The 13,580-nt window shown below is 36.3% G+C and overlaps 1 protein-coding gene across 1 annotated transcript in view; it reads right to left on the bottom strand.

The window, feature by feature from the left end:
* Positions 1-5,136, bottom strand: part of LOC121426071 (asparagine synthetase [glutamine-hydrolyzing]-like) — a 28,114-nt gene extending 22,978 nt beyond the window's left edge. The window contains exon 1 of the mRNA XM_041622219.1: positions 5,035-5,136. Within this exon, the coding sequence (XP_041478153.1) occupies positions 5,035-5,135 (101 nt within the window). The 5' untranslated portion in view covers position 5,136. The remainder of the gene's footprint in view (positions 1-5,034) is intronic.
* Positions 5,137-13,580: the final 8,444 nt, after the last annotated feature.

Genomic DNA, 13,580 nt, shown 5'->3' with positions numbered 1-13,580 from the left:
TGTTTTCCCTTTGGTTTGGTTCGGAAGTGCCAAGTTCAGTAAACTCCTGTTTGGTTCAGCTACAGGACTACAGTGTACTTTAAAGCTTTGGTTGTTAAATTCACTGAACAAACTTGACAGAAAGTTCCAACCCTGTAACACTGATAAATCAACAATAATGTGACTGACAGTGTCAGCATTTGTCAATATGCCTTTCCCTCAAAAAAAAAAACCCTGGAAATTAGAGGATGAGTAAGTTGATTTGAATAAAAAGAGAAAAATCAAACAAGCATAACAGTGAAAGTTTCATCGAAATTTGATGCAAAATAATCCATAGTTTGTACAGCATCAACCACTCATTATTTCATTTGTATTGAAATATGTCATATTTATTTAAATTTTCCTCCTTATTCATTGGGTGATTTCAAGTATTTCCGGCAGTTCATGTTGAAGAATGGTGTTGAATATCGTCTGCTAAACCCAGCACCGAGACTTCTCGCGTGAAGTTGAGATGATTTAGCAACCGGTATCGTTTCCCTGAACTCAGCTCGGTGTTGGAGCTCGGTTCAGCGGACTTTTTACACTCTCAACACCAACACCGAACACCGTACTTGAAATCACCCATTGTCATGTGAAACAATGTTTATTCCTCCCTTGATGGAATTACTATTGTTTTAATATTTTGTGGTTCAGTCAAAATGGTCCCAGATGTCTGTTAAAATTCAAATATATCTTTTTATTCAAACAATAAAAAAAAAAAGAAATAGTGAGTAAATTACAACAACTCTCTCATTTGAATAGACCAGTTCGTAGTTACTTCAGGGACAGTTTTGGTCAAATGACCTTTCATTTCTTTCATTATGATAGGCAGATTTCAAAGCAAGATATTACGTAAGCATGCCTCACATAGCAGGATGAAGTAAGTGAATAGACCAGGTGACGAGAATAGCACACCAATGAACACTTTTGAAGGTATTTGTTGCATTCCTACACTGTATTTTGAATGCAGCATGTTGCACAATGTACTTGGCAATCTGTGAAATACCAGTGTTGTTTTTTGTGGATGTACATGAAAGTACAAAATTCAAAAGAATAATCAAGACATCAAAGTTGGTGCTTATCTCATTAGATTTTAAACCGCCATGTCACTTTAGTAAAAATGACCTTCCTCTGATCATGCGCAGAAAGGAACTACGAACTGGCTTATACATGTATCACTAGCTGAGTTGTGCATGTCAAACTGCTTTGTGAAAAATATAAACTTTAAAATGTCAGTTTTTTCTTAATTTACAACTGATTTTGATGAAATTTTCAGTGTAATGCTGGTTGATTTTCCTTTAATGAATCAAATAAACAATTTTCTTTGAGTAAAGTTGACATTTAATAAGGGCCAGAAATAATAATTATGCTAACATAACCCTTTACACAATGCAATGCCATCTTGTCACTTCAATGGAGTGCCACTTGCAAACTCATTTTTTAATGTTCTTGTACAAACAATGGCCAACAATATTTTTTTTCATTTACCGTAAACAAATGGTGTATCATCTTCTCTATTTTTCAGTTTTTTTTTCTTAAATTTTTTTAAGCCTTAACTGATTTTGAAATATTTTTTTTGGAAAGGAAAGAACTTGTTTTTAGATCTACTAAGTCAGTGTGGTATGAATGTATTGAGTAACGAATAGTTGTTTTATCATCCAAATGGGCTTTCACTAAGTCCCTGAGTTATTTGTGGGTAAATTATGACAATATAAAGAGGCTTGAAAAATAGCATCTTTATGCTCTTGAAGCTTATCAATTCATTTCCCAAACTATGGCTTAAAAAGTGAAGGTGACTTTCACCTCTCCTGTTGTCCCCACATCCACCTGCCATGTAACACACACGTGCATCTCCCATGCAGAATAGTCATATGGTCAAGGTTGACCAACTCAGGAAGGGGATCTCAGCAAACACTATTGTTGTGCCAGGGAAATTATACTATAACTGCACTTTGATACATGGTCACTAGACTAGCATACCTACGGGGGGGGTTGGGGTGGGGGGCAGAGGGAGCTTGAAAGACCTTCCCCCCTGATGACCTTGAAGACCTTTTTTTTTGGTTGTCAAATTTTTTTCTGGTACGAAATCCTTTATTTGTGATTGAAGACTTTTTTTTTGCTTATCAAATTTTTGGCGGACGGTTATGCCCCCCCCCCCCCGTGGAATATCCTAGGTACGCCACTGTACATGGTATCATATATTACCTCGGCTGTAGCTGAGCCACCGTATTAATAGGCGCTAAAGCGCTCAAAGAAAAATCCTACCGGGTACCCATTCACCTCATCTGGGTCGAGTGCAGCTCAATGTGGATAAATTTCTTGCCAAAGAAAAAATTACGCCACGGCTGGGATTCGAACCCACAACCCAGTTTCAAAGTGTGGAGACTTATCCACTGGGCCACAACGCTCCATAGGGTTTTAATTTTTATGCTAGGTTTACATGACCAGCTTGAGCTAAAGCCGGGGTAATAATAATAATAACATTGCGCCTCGGAATAGAATATTTCAAGATAGATGGCACTGTATAAACGCCTATTATCATTATTATATTGTAAATCAAGGGTTGAAGTTATATAGGCATGATAGGCACTGCATTCAGTGTGTGGAATAATTGTAGTGTAGTAATTGTCGCCAGAGCAAATGTCATGGAACCAGGTCTACATTATTGTATAGGGTCTAGTTCTAACTACATCATGTAGCTATTTTTTTTTTATAATACTTACGACCACAAAATCAGACATTAACAAAATTGAATCAGAATTCATTTTAAATGATCATTATTCTAATCAAAAGTTTATATAACTTTGATGTCGAGTTTTGTTTGTATTGTGGATTGGGAAGTGATGTCTTCATCAAGTTTTTACTGGGAGAATAAGTGATGTCCGGGAAATCACAAAGAATATGACCGATAATTATGAATCAATCTGTCAATGAGCTAGACATAAACTAAACTTATTTGCCCCTGGCCCCTCATCATGATTTTTAGGTGATCTGTCAATCGACAGATCAACTATTAATTTCTTACGAATTTTCTTTTTTATTTCTTTATTTATTTTTATTTTTCCGCCCTTTTTGTGTTAGCACAAAATCTCCAAATCTACATCATCAATTATCTTCAAGATATCATCAGATACATGTATGGGGACTTATCATGTGATGTACAGTTCAAGGTCAAAAGGTCACCATGACATCATCTAGATGCAATTTTGTAAAATTACATTATCAATCATATCTTCATTATCAAATTAACAACATTTACATCACATTAATTTCAGGTCAAGGGTCAACTGTCCATGTCATCAAAGGTCATGTAAAGGTCACGACCACGCATCAAAATTTAAAAATGCTCAAAATCATTTTTTGACCACAGTAGAGTATGAATCAGGTCATTATAATCATTTAAAGAATTTGCATGCACACACGGTTACGCACGCGTTTTCACGCGTTGCAGCACTATGCAACATAGAATCACCATTTTTTTTATATCAATGCATCAATAATATTCTGAATAATTTGATACCTTGATCAACCTTCTACAACAAGTAGTGATGGAATTAGCCTCTTTCAAAGTTTGCAGCACTCGCGCACTAACCAGCATATAGGCAATATATGTGCAAAAACATGCCTATACAAAATTCATTATAGCTCTTTAGGAGGTCCGTTGACCCCCATTTTTTTTGTCATATTTGAATGGAGTATGGATGGGAAATATGATGTCATGCCACATTTTACCCTAAGTTTTATCATGACGTCATCAAAATGGCGTCGGAACTCAAATTTCCATTTTACTCCTTATGACGTCATCATAGTTATGCAAATTTGACTCTAACTCCGTAAATATTGGTCAATTTTCGCTATTTTATATGTTGTAGCTGAGGATATATTCTTTCTAATGTTTTGGCTTTATTCACATTTTAAGAAAGGATCATCCTAAAAATATGCTATTTCAAGAGGCATGTCATTTTTGCTCATTATGTGTGTAATCTCTACATGTATGTAAAATGACTTTTTCTTAAAACTGGATTCTACATTTGTCTATTTCGCGAGCCATATCTACTTTTATTCTTGTCAGTTTTCTCTGAGCTGTGAGTATGTTGTAGCTGAGATTCTAAGCTAATATAAATGCTGTCTCCATTTTCCTATCAGATGCCGGGATCATGCCTGTATTTCACTTGCAAAATTGGATTTGAGATCCTCTTAATTTGCTTATAAATGTGTAATGTCTATGGGAAACAGTGCTGCTCAATTGGTAACGCATCAGACTTGTGTTCTTAGGGTCCATGGTTCGAACCCAAGGGTGAACGTGAGATTTTTTTCTTTTCAACATTTCGCAAATGATCCTTTATGACCATTTTAAGGTACGGTATAAGTTAAAATATTGCACAAAAAAAGCGATTAAAATCCCTTTTTAATAAACATGTACCGGCATGTGTATGACCTAACTGTTAAACCTTTTCACACAATTTTCTCAGTTCGTTCTTTTTCAAGGGTAGGAATTTGAAACACATTCTTTTCGTAAGAAAAGTTCAGTTTTCATCATGATAATCATAATCATATTGATCTCAATAAACATGGTGATCAGACTTATACAGGGCTGCAGAGAGTTCACCTCATTAATTCGTCCTCATGACAAATTAAAATTCTACTTTTTCTAGTTTTTTCGTTTACAGCAGTCAACAGCAGTTCTCAAAATAATCAGAGGAATTCATAATAAACAAAACATACACATAAACAAAAGTAAACATATGAGTCTCCGCCAAGCACGCTCCACCCATCACTTACCCCGGCCCCAGCCGCCCCACCCCCTCCGCCCAATGAGAGAGAGCTCGAGAGGAGGCCGTACAACTACAAGACAACCGAGCCCGGCCCAGCCGAGCGAGGACGAGGTGACAATGATCATTTCCCGTCTCTGCAATATTCCAATCTGTATTTGCACAAACAATTCAGAACATATTTCTTAATACATGAACAACATAAATGTAATCGTTTAATGGCAGTTTAGTTGTAATAACTTACTGTAATAAAGAAGAATTCACTGTAACTAAGGAATATAACCAGGAACAGGTTGCGGAACGACTGACAAGAACAACAATATGCCGGCGTGATGCCGATGGCATATATGTGCACGCACGTGCGCTGCTATTCTGCTTGTAAACACACATGTGGCTTAGTCTTTGAGATTAAACTTATTTTCGATTTGTTTACAATATTCTAAATTCAAACTAAGAATAAGTGATAACATGAACTGCAATACTTGCGAAGAAAATTCGTCCTTACCTTACTGTTACAAGCAATTTTCATTTTAAGAATCTGGGTAAGACTGCAAAAAATAATGTCCAAACTGATCACTTAATTGTTCAAAAAATTGTCTTAATCCAAGACTTCATTGGATGATTGCATCAGTATTATTGCATCACTTTTGTCGACATCCGGATGGTGGAAGTGATTGGCTAGTGAATTTAAAGGGATGATCCGGGCTGAAAATATTTATATCTTAATACATAGAGTAGAATTCACTGAGCAAAATACCGAAATTAACATGAAAATCGGATAACAAATAATAAAGTTATTGAAGTTTAAATTTTAGCAATATTTGGTGAAAACAGTCATCATGAATATTCACTAGGTGGGCTGATGATGTCACATCCCCACTTTCCGTTTTCTTATACATAAAATCATATTTTTCATTATTTCATACTTGTGTGAATAATGTCTCCCTTATAATGAAATAAGTTGCAGCAATACCTAATGCACTAAATCCATAGTCGATCCAATTTTTCTCGTTCTTGGAGGAAAAAGTTGAATAAACCTAATTTCATATAATAAATTACAAAAGAACAAGTGGGGATGTGACATCATCAGCCCACTTAATGAATATTCATGACGACTGTTTTTTCACAAAATATTGCTAAACTTAAAAATTCAATAACTTTGTTATTTGTTATCCTGTTTAGATGACATTTTTGGGCATTTTGCTTATAGTGAATTCTACTCTTATTTATTAAGCTATAAATTCTTTCAGCCCGGACCATCCCTTTAAGGAAGTAAAATTTTAGAGCCCTGAATTATTGTGCCCCTTTGGAGGGCAAATTGGAAGCCATTCTATTAGAAGCCATATATTTTGTATCATTTTTCAATTCATATGAATAATATCGGAGATATCATATATATGCGTTCATACAGATGAAAAAGGCAATTTATGAAAACATTAATCCAGTAACGTATCTGCTAAAAAGAAAAAGGACGGAACTGCAGGTAGGCCTAGCCAACCTCAATGCCAAATGTATATTTAAATATACAGGTAAATCGGGAAGTTTGAAAAACATTAATCCCTTAATTTATACCACAAAAGTACCGTATTTGATATACATGAAAGGAACTGCAGGTATAATCAGGTAAATCGGAGAAGTTTGAAAAAGAACGCTATAACTTCAAGACTCGCCAAAGAATAAGGAGACACAAAAGTCATATCCATACACTGCATGCGTGGAGACATAACAGTAAACTTCTGGCTGACGTTTATTCTCAGCATACACAGAGGCGTAACCAGGGCCGTAGCTAGAGGGGGGGTATGGGGATGTGACACCCCCCCCCCCCCAACATTCATGGCAGTCGGCAAAATGGAGGATAGGGGAGAAAAAGGAAGAGAAAAAAGAAAGGAGAGAGAGAAAGAAAGAAAGAAAGAAAGAAAGAAAGAAAAAGGAGAGAAAATAGGGGTACTAACTTCGAAGAAGGTTACGACTTATAGAGTAAAGACAACCAGTTGGCAAATCCCAGTCCGAATGTAGCCAGGCTTAGAGCCCTACTAGTCGGCAAAATACAAAGGACAAAACAGATACAGCTATAATAACGCACAAAGTAAGCCAAGGGCCTCCCCCCAATATAAATAATCTTATGAGTTTGCAAATTATACCACTTATTGTTGACGATTTAACAAACATATATCCCGGAGGGGCCACTTACATTGACGAGTGGATACCATGCGCGACCAAAAAAACACGTAAAAAGGATGTCTTTTTCACGATAGGGCACGTTACGTACGTAACGTGATAAGGGTGTCAAAAACACAAAAATAATGAAAAAAGGGTATCTATTAATTCGCTAGGAACATTACGTGTTTAGGGTCGAATTTGCTGGGATGTTAAAACAAAATTAAAATGTTTTATAAAGGATGTCCTTTTTGCCCCAACACTTCGTGTTTAGAGTCCGATTTGCGCGAGTTGTAGAAGTGGGGTCGTACTAAACCAAATAAGGTAAAGCAGACGACCGAAGGACCCGTAACAATAAAATATTCCTGTACTTGTTTAGGGGTTCATTTCAGAGAATATTTGCCAAGAGTATCATTTTGTTTCCAATACTTGTTAAGGGTAGGGTTTCACACGCCAATACTTGTTAAGGGGTGCATTTTTAGAATATGGAAATTACGTGTTTAGGGTGCTTTTTGAGACCCCATGGTCGCGCATGGTATCCACTCGTGAATGGAAGTGGCCCCCCCCCCCCGGGACATATATACACTCTAAAAACAAATCAGTCAAAAATGATTAGTTAATAGGGTCAGCTAGGTGCAACTGTTATTCTAGTCATATTTGACTATTTTCTAGTCATATTTTACTAGAACAGAGTTATTTCTGACTAGAATATAGGTTAGAAATGTGAATATCAGTGATTGCCATATCAGTTGCTCCTAGCTGACTATGGTCTAGTCAATTTTACTGATTTGTTTTAAGAGTGTAGTTTTGTATAATATTAGATGCAAGACTAGGTAAATAAATATGGGATGGGATGAATTTCCAAGCTTTAAATTGAATAATCAAAGCCAAAGTTCAGTTGGCAATTTATAAAGTGGGCCTATTAAAGTGGCAGAACACTTTACACTCTACCAGTCAGCAAAATGACGTACAAGTACTGCCCCGTTTCAGATCTGAAAAGAACAGAACACAATCAAGGGCGCCGGAAGCGGGGGGGCAGGGGGGGCACTTGCCCCCCCAACGAAAATTTTTGGGGGGCAAAACGAGATTTTGCCCCCCCCCCCAATGTGCCCCCCTAAAAGTAAAAAAAATCATATTATTTAAGGACAAAAGTAAACGATGAAGGCACTTTCCTGCCTAAGAATTGTCATTTCCATTGTCAAAAATGAAAAAATTTCGCCCCTGACGGGGCAATTACACATCATAGTAAGCCTTATGTCTTTTGACGAATATGTCCCTCTGTGAAACATACCTTTGATAAGCGCCTTTTCCATCTTATTACAGTGTGATAACGTGTATCCTTTTAATGAATACATTTCAGACTAAAACCGAATGGCAAATTGAAAGTGGTTCACCAATGCTGTGTCGGCTAACAAACGCGCGGTCGCCCAGAAACGCTCAGACCGGGGTGGTGTTTCATCAATATTTTCGTCTGACAAATTGTCAGATCTGACAACTTTCGTCTCCTATATTCTGATTGGTTGAGAAGCATTAATTGTTACCATAGCAACTGTCGGATAAAACAGGACTTGGCGGATAAAACGTCCGACAAGTCCTTTCATGAAATGCTCCCCGGACCCGATATCACTAACGCGCGTGAACGCTATAGTTACTCGAGCAACATATATGGAATCGGAAAATAGCTGTAAAACCGAAAAGTTTAAAGAGTTATATGAGGCTTGAGTAGTTGCTTATTGGATAAATGAGAAGATGCTAGCTTGAGTCGGCGAATGGAGTACTCATCTATCAACTAATCAAGCCTCTTCAAGTCTTCGACCTTTTCTGGTTTACTGTCTTTATCAGGACTACGCTCATTTGAACAAAAAATTACTCGACTATCAACTGTCCACTTCCTCCTATCAATTTCACTTCTTCCTCTATCCACTTTTTCGAAAACTCCACTTGGTGTTCCGACAACCATATTTGCTATTGGAATGTAATTGTTTTCTTCTAAATAATGTACATTATTAACTGCCGTAGTTTGTTAATTCATGATTATTTACTAATGAATATTTCCTGGAATTTGATATTCATCATTTCCTAGTTATGGTCACATTTTCCCCAGAAAATATGTAAAGAAAAAAGAAGATTTTGAAGGGGTCATCCAAAAGTGCTTCCCAGCCATACAAAACATGCCAAAGGAAACACATAAATCGAGTAATGTTATAAATTTTCAGAAAAGTTTAAAATTGTTAGACAATAATTAAGCAGGTCATATTTATTTTTTCCTCCAGTTACAGAATATGAAACGTTTTGCCTATGCATGGATAATCAGGGACTGACTATCTCCAATGCTGAGTTCAGAAATGATTTGCATAAAGTGGGGATATAAGTGCTTATCGACGTCTGCCACGTCAGAACAGTATGACATTTTGAATTTGAAAAGACATTTATTAGAATGTATGTTGTTTCTGTTGTTACGCTTCTTCTACTTAATACACTCCTTGAAACTTATGATAATTGTGCTCTCTCGCGTCGTCCGTGTATGTAAATGTTCATAAATAATATTTCTGAAAGGATAATGCTGAAAAATTTCTGTTATTTTGAGTCAATATTAGCGTATTACGTAATTTAATTGATCAGACACAAAAATCACATTTTGCGCGTAGATTTTATAGGTTCTCATAAACACTGAGTATAGTCTTTCGTAGTGAATTCTATGTTTAATTCTCAAGAAATTTATTTTTGAATTCTCTTAGAAAAAACGCAACTTTTAAACTCTATTTTTACACAAAGTCCTTACAATCCCCTCTCCCGCACGATCGCTTCGGTATCTCACGCTGTCAAAGATATTGTGCCCCCTTCGGGATTTTGCCCCCCCAAAACTGAAAGTGTTCCGGCGCGCCTGAGAACACAATTAAGACTTTAAAAACTGGTAACTCTGCAGTTGGCAAATTCATGAAGACAAAGTCTACAACTTGTAGACTACAACTTGTAGACTTGTCTACAAGTTTGCAGTCGGCAAAAAAACACAAAGATGTTCTAAGTAATGCAGGCGCGCCGGAACACTTTTAGTTTTTTTTTTTTTTTTTTTTTTTGGGGGGGGGGCAAAATCCCAAAGGGGGCACAATATTTTTGACAGCGTGAGATGCCAAAGCGATCGAGCGGGAGAGGCTGTGGGACCCCCCCACGGTAAGGACTTTGTGTAAAAATGGAGTATAAAAGTTGCGTTTCTAAGAGCATTCAAAAAATAAATTTCTTGAGAATTAAACAATCTTGGTGTTCTTTTTGCTCCTTCTGTTTCCTCCCTTCTGACCCAGACTGGTGTTTCTTCATGATCAGGGTCGCAGTTCCAGCAAATTACAAGCCTTATTGCAAACGAAAATGTTTCAAACCAAAGTAATATAGGCCTTTTAAAGACTTTAAGATGACAAACATGCATGACCGTACGCAGCCGTGGCCGCCAATCGAGAGGGCAAAATTCACAAAATCCACCAAAAGTGTGCACGAATTCTAGAAAATGCAAAAGCTCCCCCATCACAAACCCCCTCGCTCTTAAAGGACAAGTCCACCCCAACAAAAACTTGATTTGAATAAAAAGAGAAAAATTCAACAAGCACAACACTGAAAATTTCATCAAAATCGGATGTAAAATAAGAAAGTTATGGCATTTTAAAGTTTCGCTTATTTTTAACAAAATAGTTATATGAACGAGTCAGTTACATCCAAATGAGAGAGTTGATGACATCACTCACTATTTCTTTTATATTTTATTATATGAAATATGAAATATTTTGATTTTCTCGTCATTGTCATGTAAAATTAAGTTTCATTCCTCCCTAACCACGTGGAATTGCATTATTTAAACATTTTGTGCTTCAGGCAAGGAGGTCCTAATTGTCAAATTCGTAAAAATTGAAATATTGTATAATTCAAACAATAAAAAAAAGAAATAGTGAGTGAGTGACATCATCGACTCTCTCATTTGGATGTAACTGGCTCGTTCATATAACTATTTTGTTGAAAATAAGCGAAACTTTGAAATGTCATAACTTTCTTATTTTACATCCGATTTTGATGAAATTTTCAGCATTGTGCTTGTCTGATTTTTCTCTATTGATTCAAATCAACATTTTTCTGAGGTGGACTTGACCTTTAAGTTTCTTCGAAAATTTAGGTCTTGCAGCCCCACCCACTCCCGGATTGGTTTTTTTTTTTTTTTTTTGCAAACATGGCAAACGTCCATGAATAACAAAAGCTGGGATGAACCAGAGATCAGATTTGATTAGTAAAAGGTAATGGGAAGAAGTTTTGGAATCTAAAATAAATAAGTGCTATATCATATGAGCTGAAATAGTATCAGACAAAACGCCTTCCAATCATGCCAATGAAAAGGAATAGAGGAAAATACGGGGCTGTGAAAATATATTAAGATTTTTTTTTAGTAGAGCAGTACTGTAACGCTTATTTTTTTTCTTTTATGTTCTTTATTTACATTTGTATTCATATCTCGGATAATATGAGTCCGGTCAAGAAGACAATTTCACAGACGATTTTATTTTTTTCATGTCTAAACATTATCTCTTAAGTTGCTTTCGAGAGGGATTCACCATTTTCAGAAATTATAAATTATAATCCTCTACACATGATTATTCTCTGTGTAATTTTCTGATAACATGTCTATATTGAGTTGAAATGACCTTGGTATTTTCTTTAGGGCACTGACTTGTTATCACTGTATTAACTCAATTTATATTTAGTTGAAAATGAAATAATTGAAACAAGTTTCTCGAGATGTTATGGTTTCTGGGCTTGACAGCGATGACATAGATTCCATTATGTTGCTCGAGTAACTAGTGTTCACGCGCGTTAGTGATATCGGGTCCGGTCTTCTGAGCGTTTCTGGGCGACCGCGTAGACCAAGGAGATATCATATCTCCTTGGTTAGACGACACAGCCAGCATCATTGGTGGATCACTATCAATTTGCCATTCGCTTTGAGTCTGAAATGTATTCATTAAAAGGTTAAACGTTATCACACTGTAATAAGATGGAAAAGGGGCTTATAAAAGGTATGTTTCACAGAGGAACTGTTTGTCAAAAGACGCGAGGCTTATACTGTGATAATGTATTTGCCCCGTCAGGGGCAAAACTTTTTCATTTTTGACAATGGAAATGACAATTTTCAGGCAGAAAAGTGCCTTCTTTTACTTTTGTCCTTAAATAATTGATCATTTTTCTACTTTCAGGGGGGTACATTGGGGGGCAAAATCTCGTTTTGCCCCTCCCCCCCAAAAAAAAAATCAAGGGCCTATTGGGGGGGCAAGTGCCCCCCCCCCCCGCTTCCGGCGCCCTTGAAGTAATGCTTACAAGCTTCTCATGACAGCACCAATTTAATGTTAGATCAAGCATGGGAGACCGGCGACTGGACAAAACCTGCTCACTCCTGAACTGTGAAAAGGACCTTACAGATACTGCCGACTTAAATCGCTTGCTAACAACTTGGTCATCAAAACCAAGACGTTAATATGATGTAGAATAACATACAAGATAAAGGTAACTTCAATAATTTCTGTAACATTTTTATTGACTGAAAGAGATATACATGTTAGCAATAGCACTCTCAAAATTTTAGTAGTTGAGACATCTTGCAAAGAAGGTCAATGAAAAATTAACAAATCTTTGATTTCGATATTGTTAATTCATATAGGGTTATATCAGTGGCGTAACTACGGGGGGGGCATCGGCTGCCCCCCCCCCCCAAAAAAAAAAGAGAAAAAGAGGGAGAAGAATTAAACGTAGTGGGAAAGAAGAAATTATTGTACATTATAATGTTATATTATGTTATATATGTTATGTTACATTACATATTTTTCATAACTTTGTGAAATATTATTTGCTCATGGTCTATTTACTCGCATTGTCAGTTTAACGAGATATAAAAATCATGTTGTACTAAAACGTCCTGTTTTCAAGTCAATATGCACCAAATATATTTCATCGCACTTCGAGTTATTATATAGTGACATATGCTTCTACTTAAAGGGGAATGAAACCTTTGGAACAAATAGGCTTGTGTAGAAACAGAAAAATCATAAAATAATAAGAAAGAAAGTTTGAGAAAAATCGGACAAATAATGAGGAAGTTATGAGCATTTGAATATTGCAATCACTAATGCTATGGAGGTCCTCCCATTGGCAATGCGACAAGGATGTGTGATGTCACTGATGAATATATTTCCCTTTGTTGGACTATAAAATACCCTCAAAATGTATCTTTTTACTTTTTCTTATGATGATACAAACTCTTTATCCATGATGTATTCTTAAAAAATATGTATTACTTACCCTCATGTAGAAAGTACACATGATCTATGGATAGATGTGATAAAAGAGGCAATTCAAGTGAAATATACTAAAGTAATGGGGAGAGTTGTTCACAAGTGACATCGCACATCTTTGTCGCATTGCCAATTTGCTATCTCCATAGCATTAGTGATCGCAATATTCAAATGCTCATAACTTTCTCATTATTTGTCCGAGTTTTCTCAAACTTTTGTTGATCTGTTTCTTTGATTTTTCTGTTTTCACACAAGCTATCTTGTTCCAATGGTTTCATTCTCCTTTATTGCCCCATTTCAAGGTCTGCATATA

Source organism: Lytechinus variegatus, chromosome 13 (assembly GCF_018143015.1).
Source record: "Lytechinus variegatus isolate NC3 chromosome 13, Lvar_3.0, whole genome shotgun sequence".
NCBI lineage: Eukaryota > Metazoa > Echinodermata > Echinoidea > Temnopleuroida > Toxopneustidae > Lytechinus > Lytechinus variegatus.
Note: the sequence above shows the minus strand (reverse complement) of the source record. Positions and strands in the feature narration are given on the sequence as shown.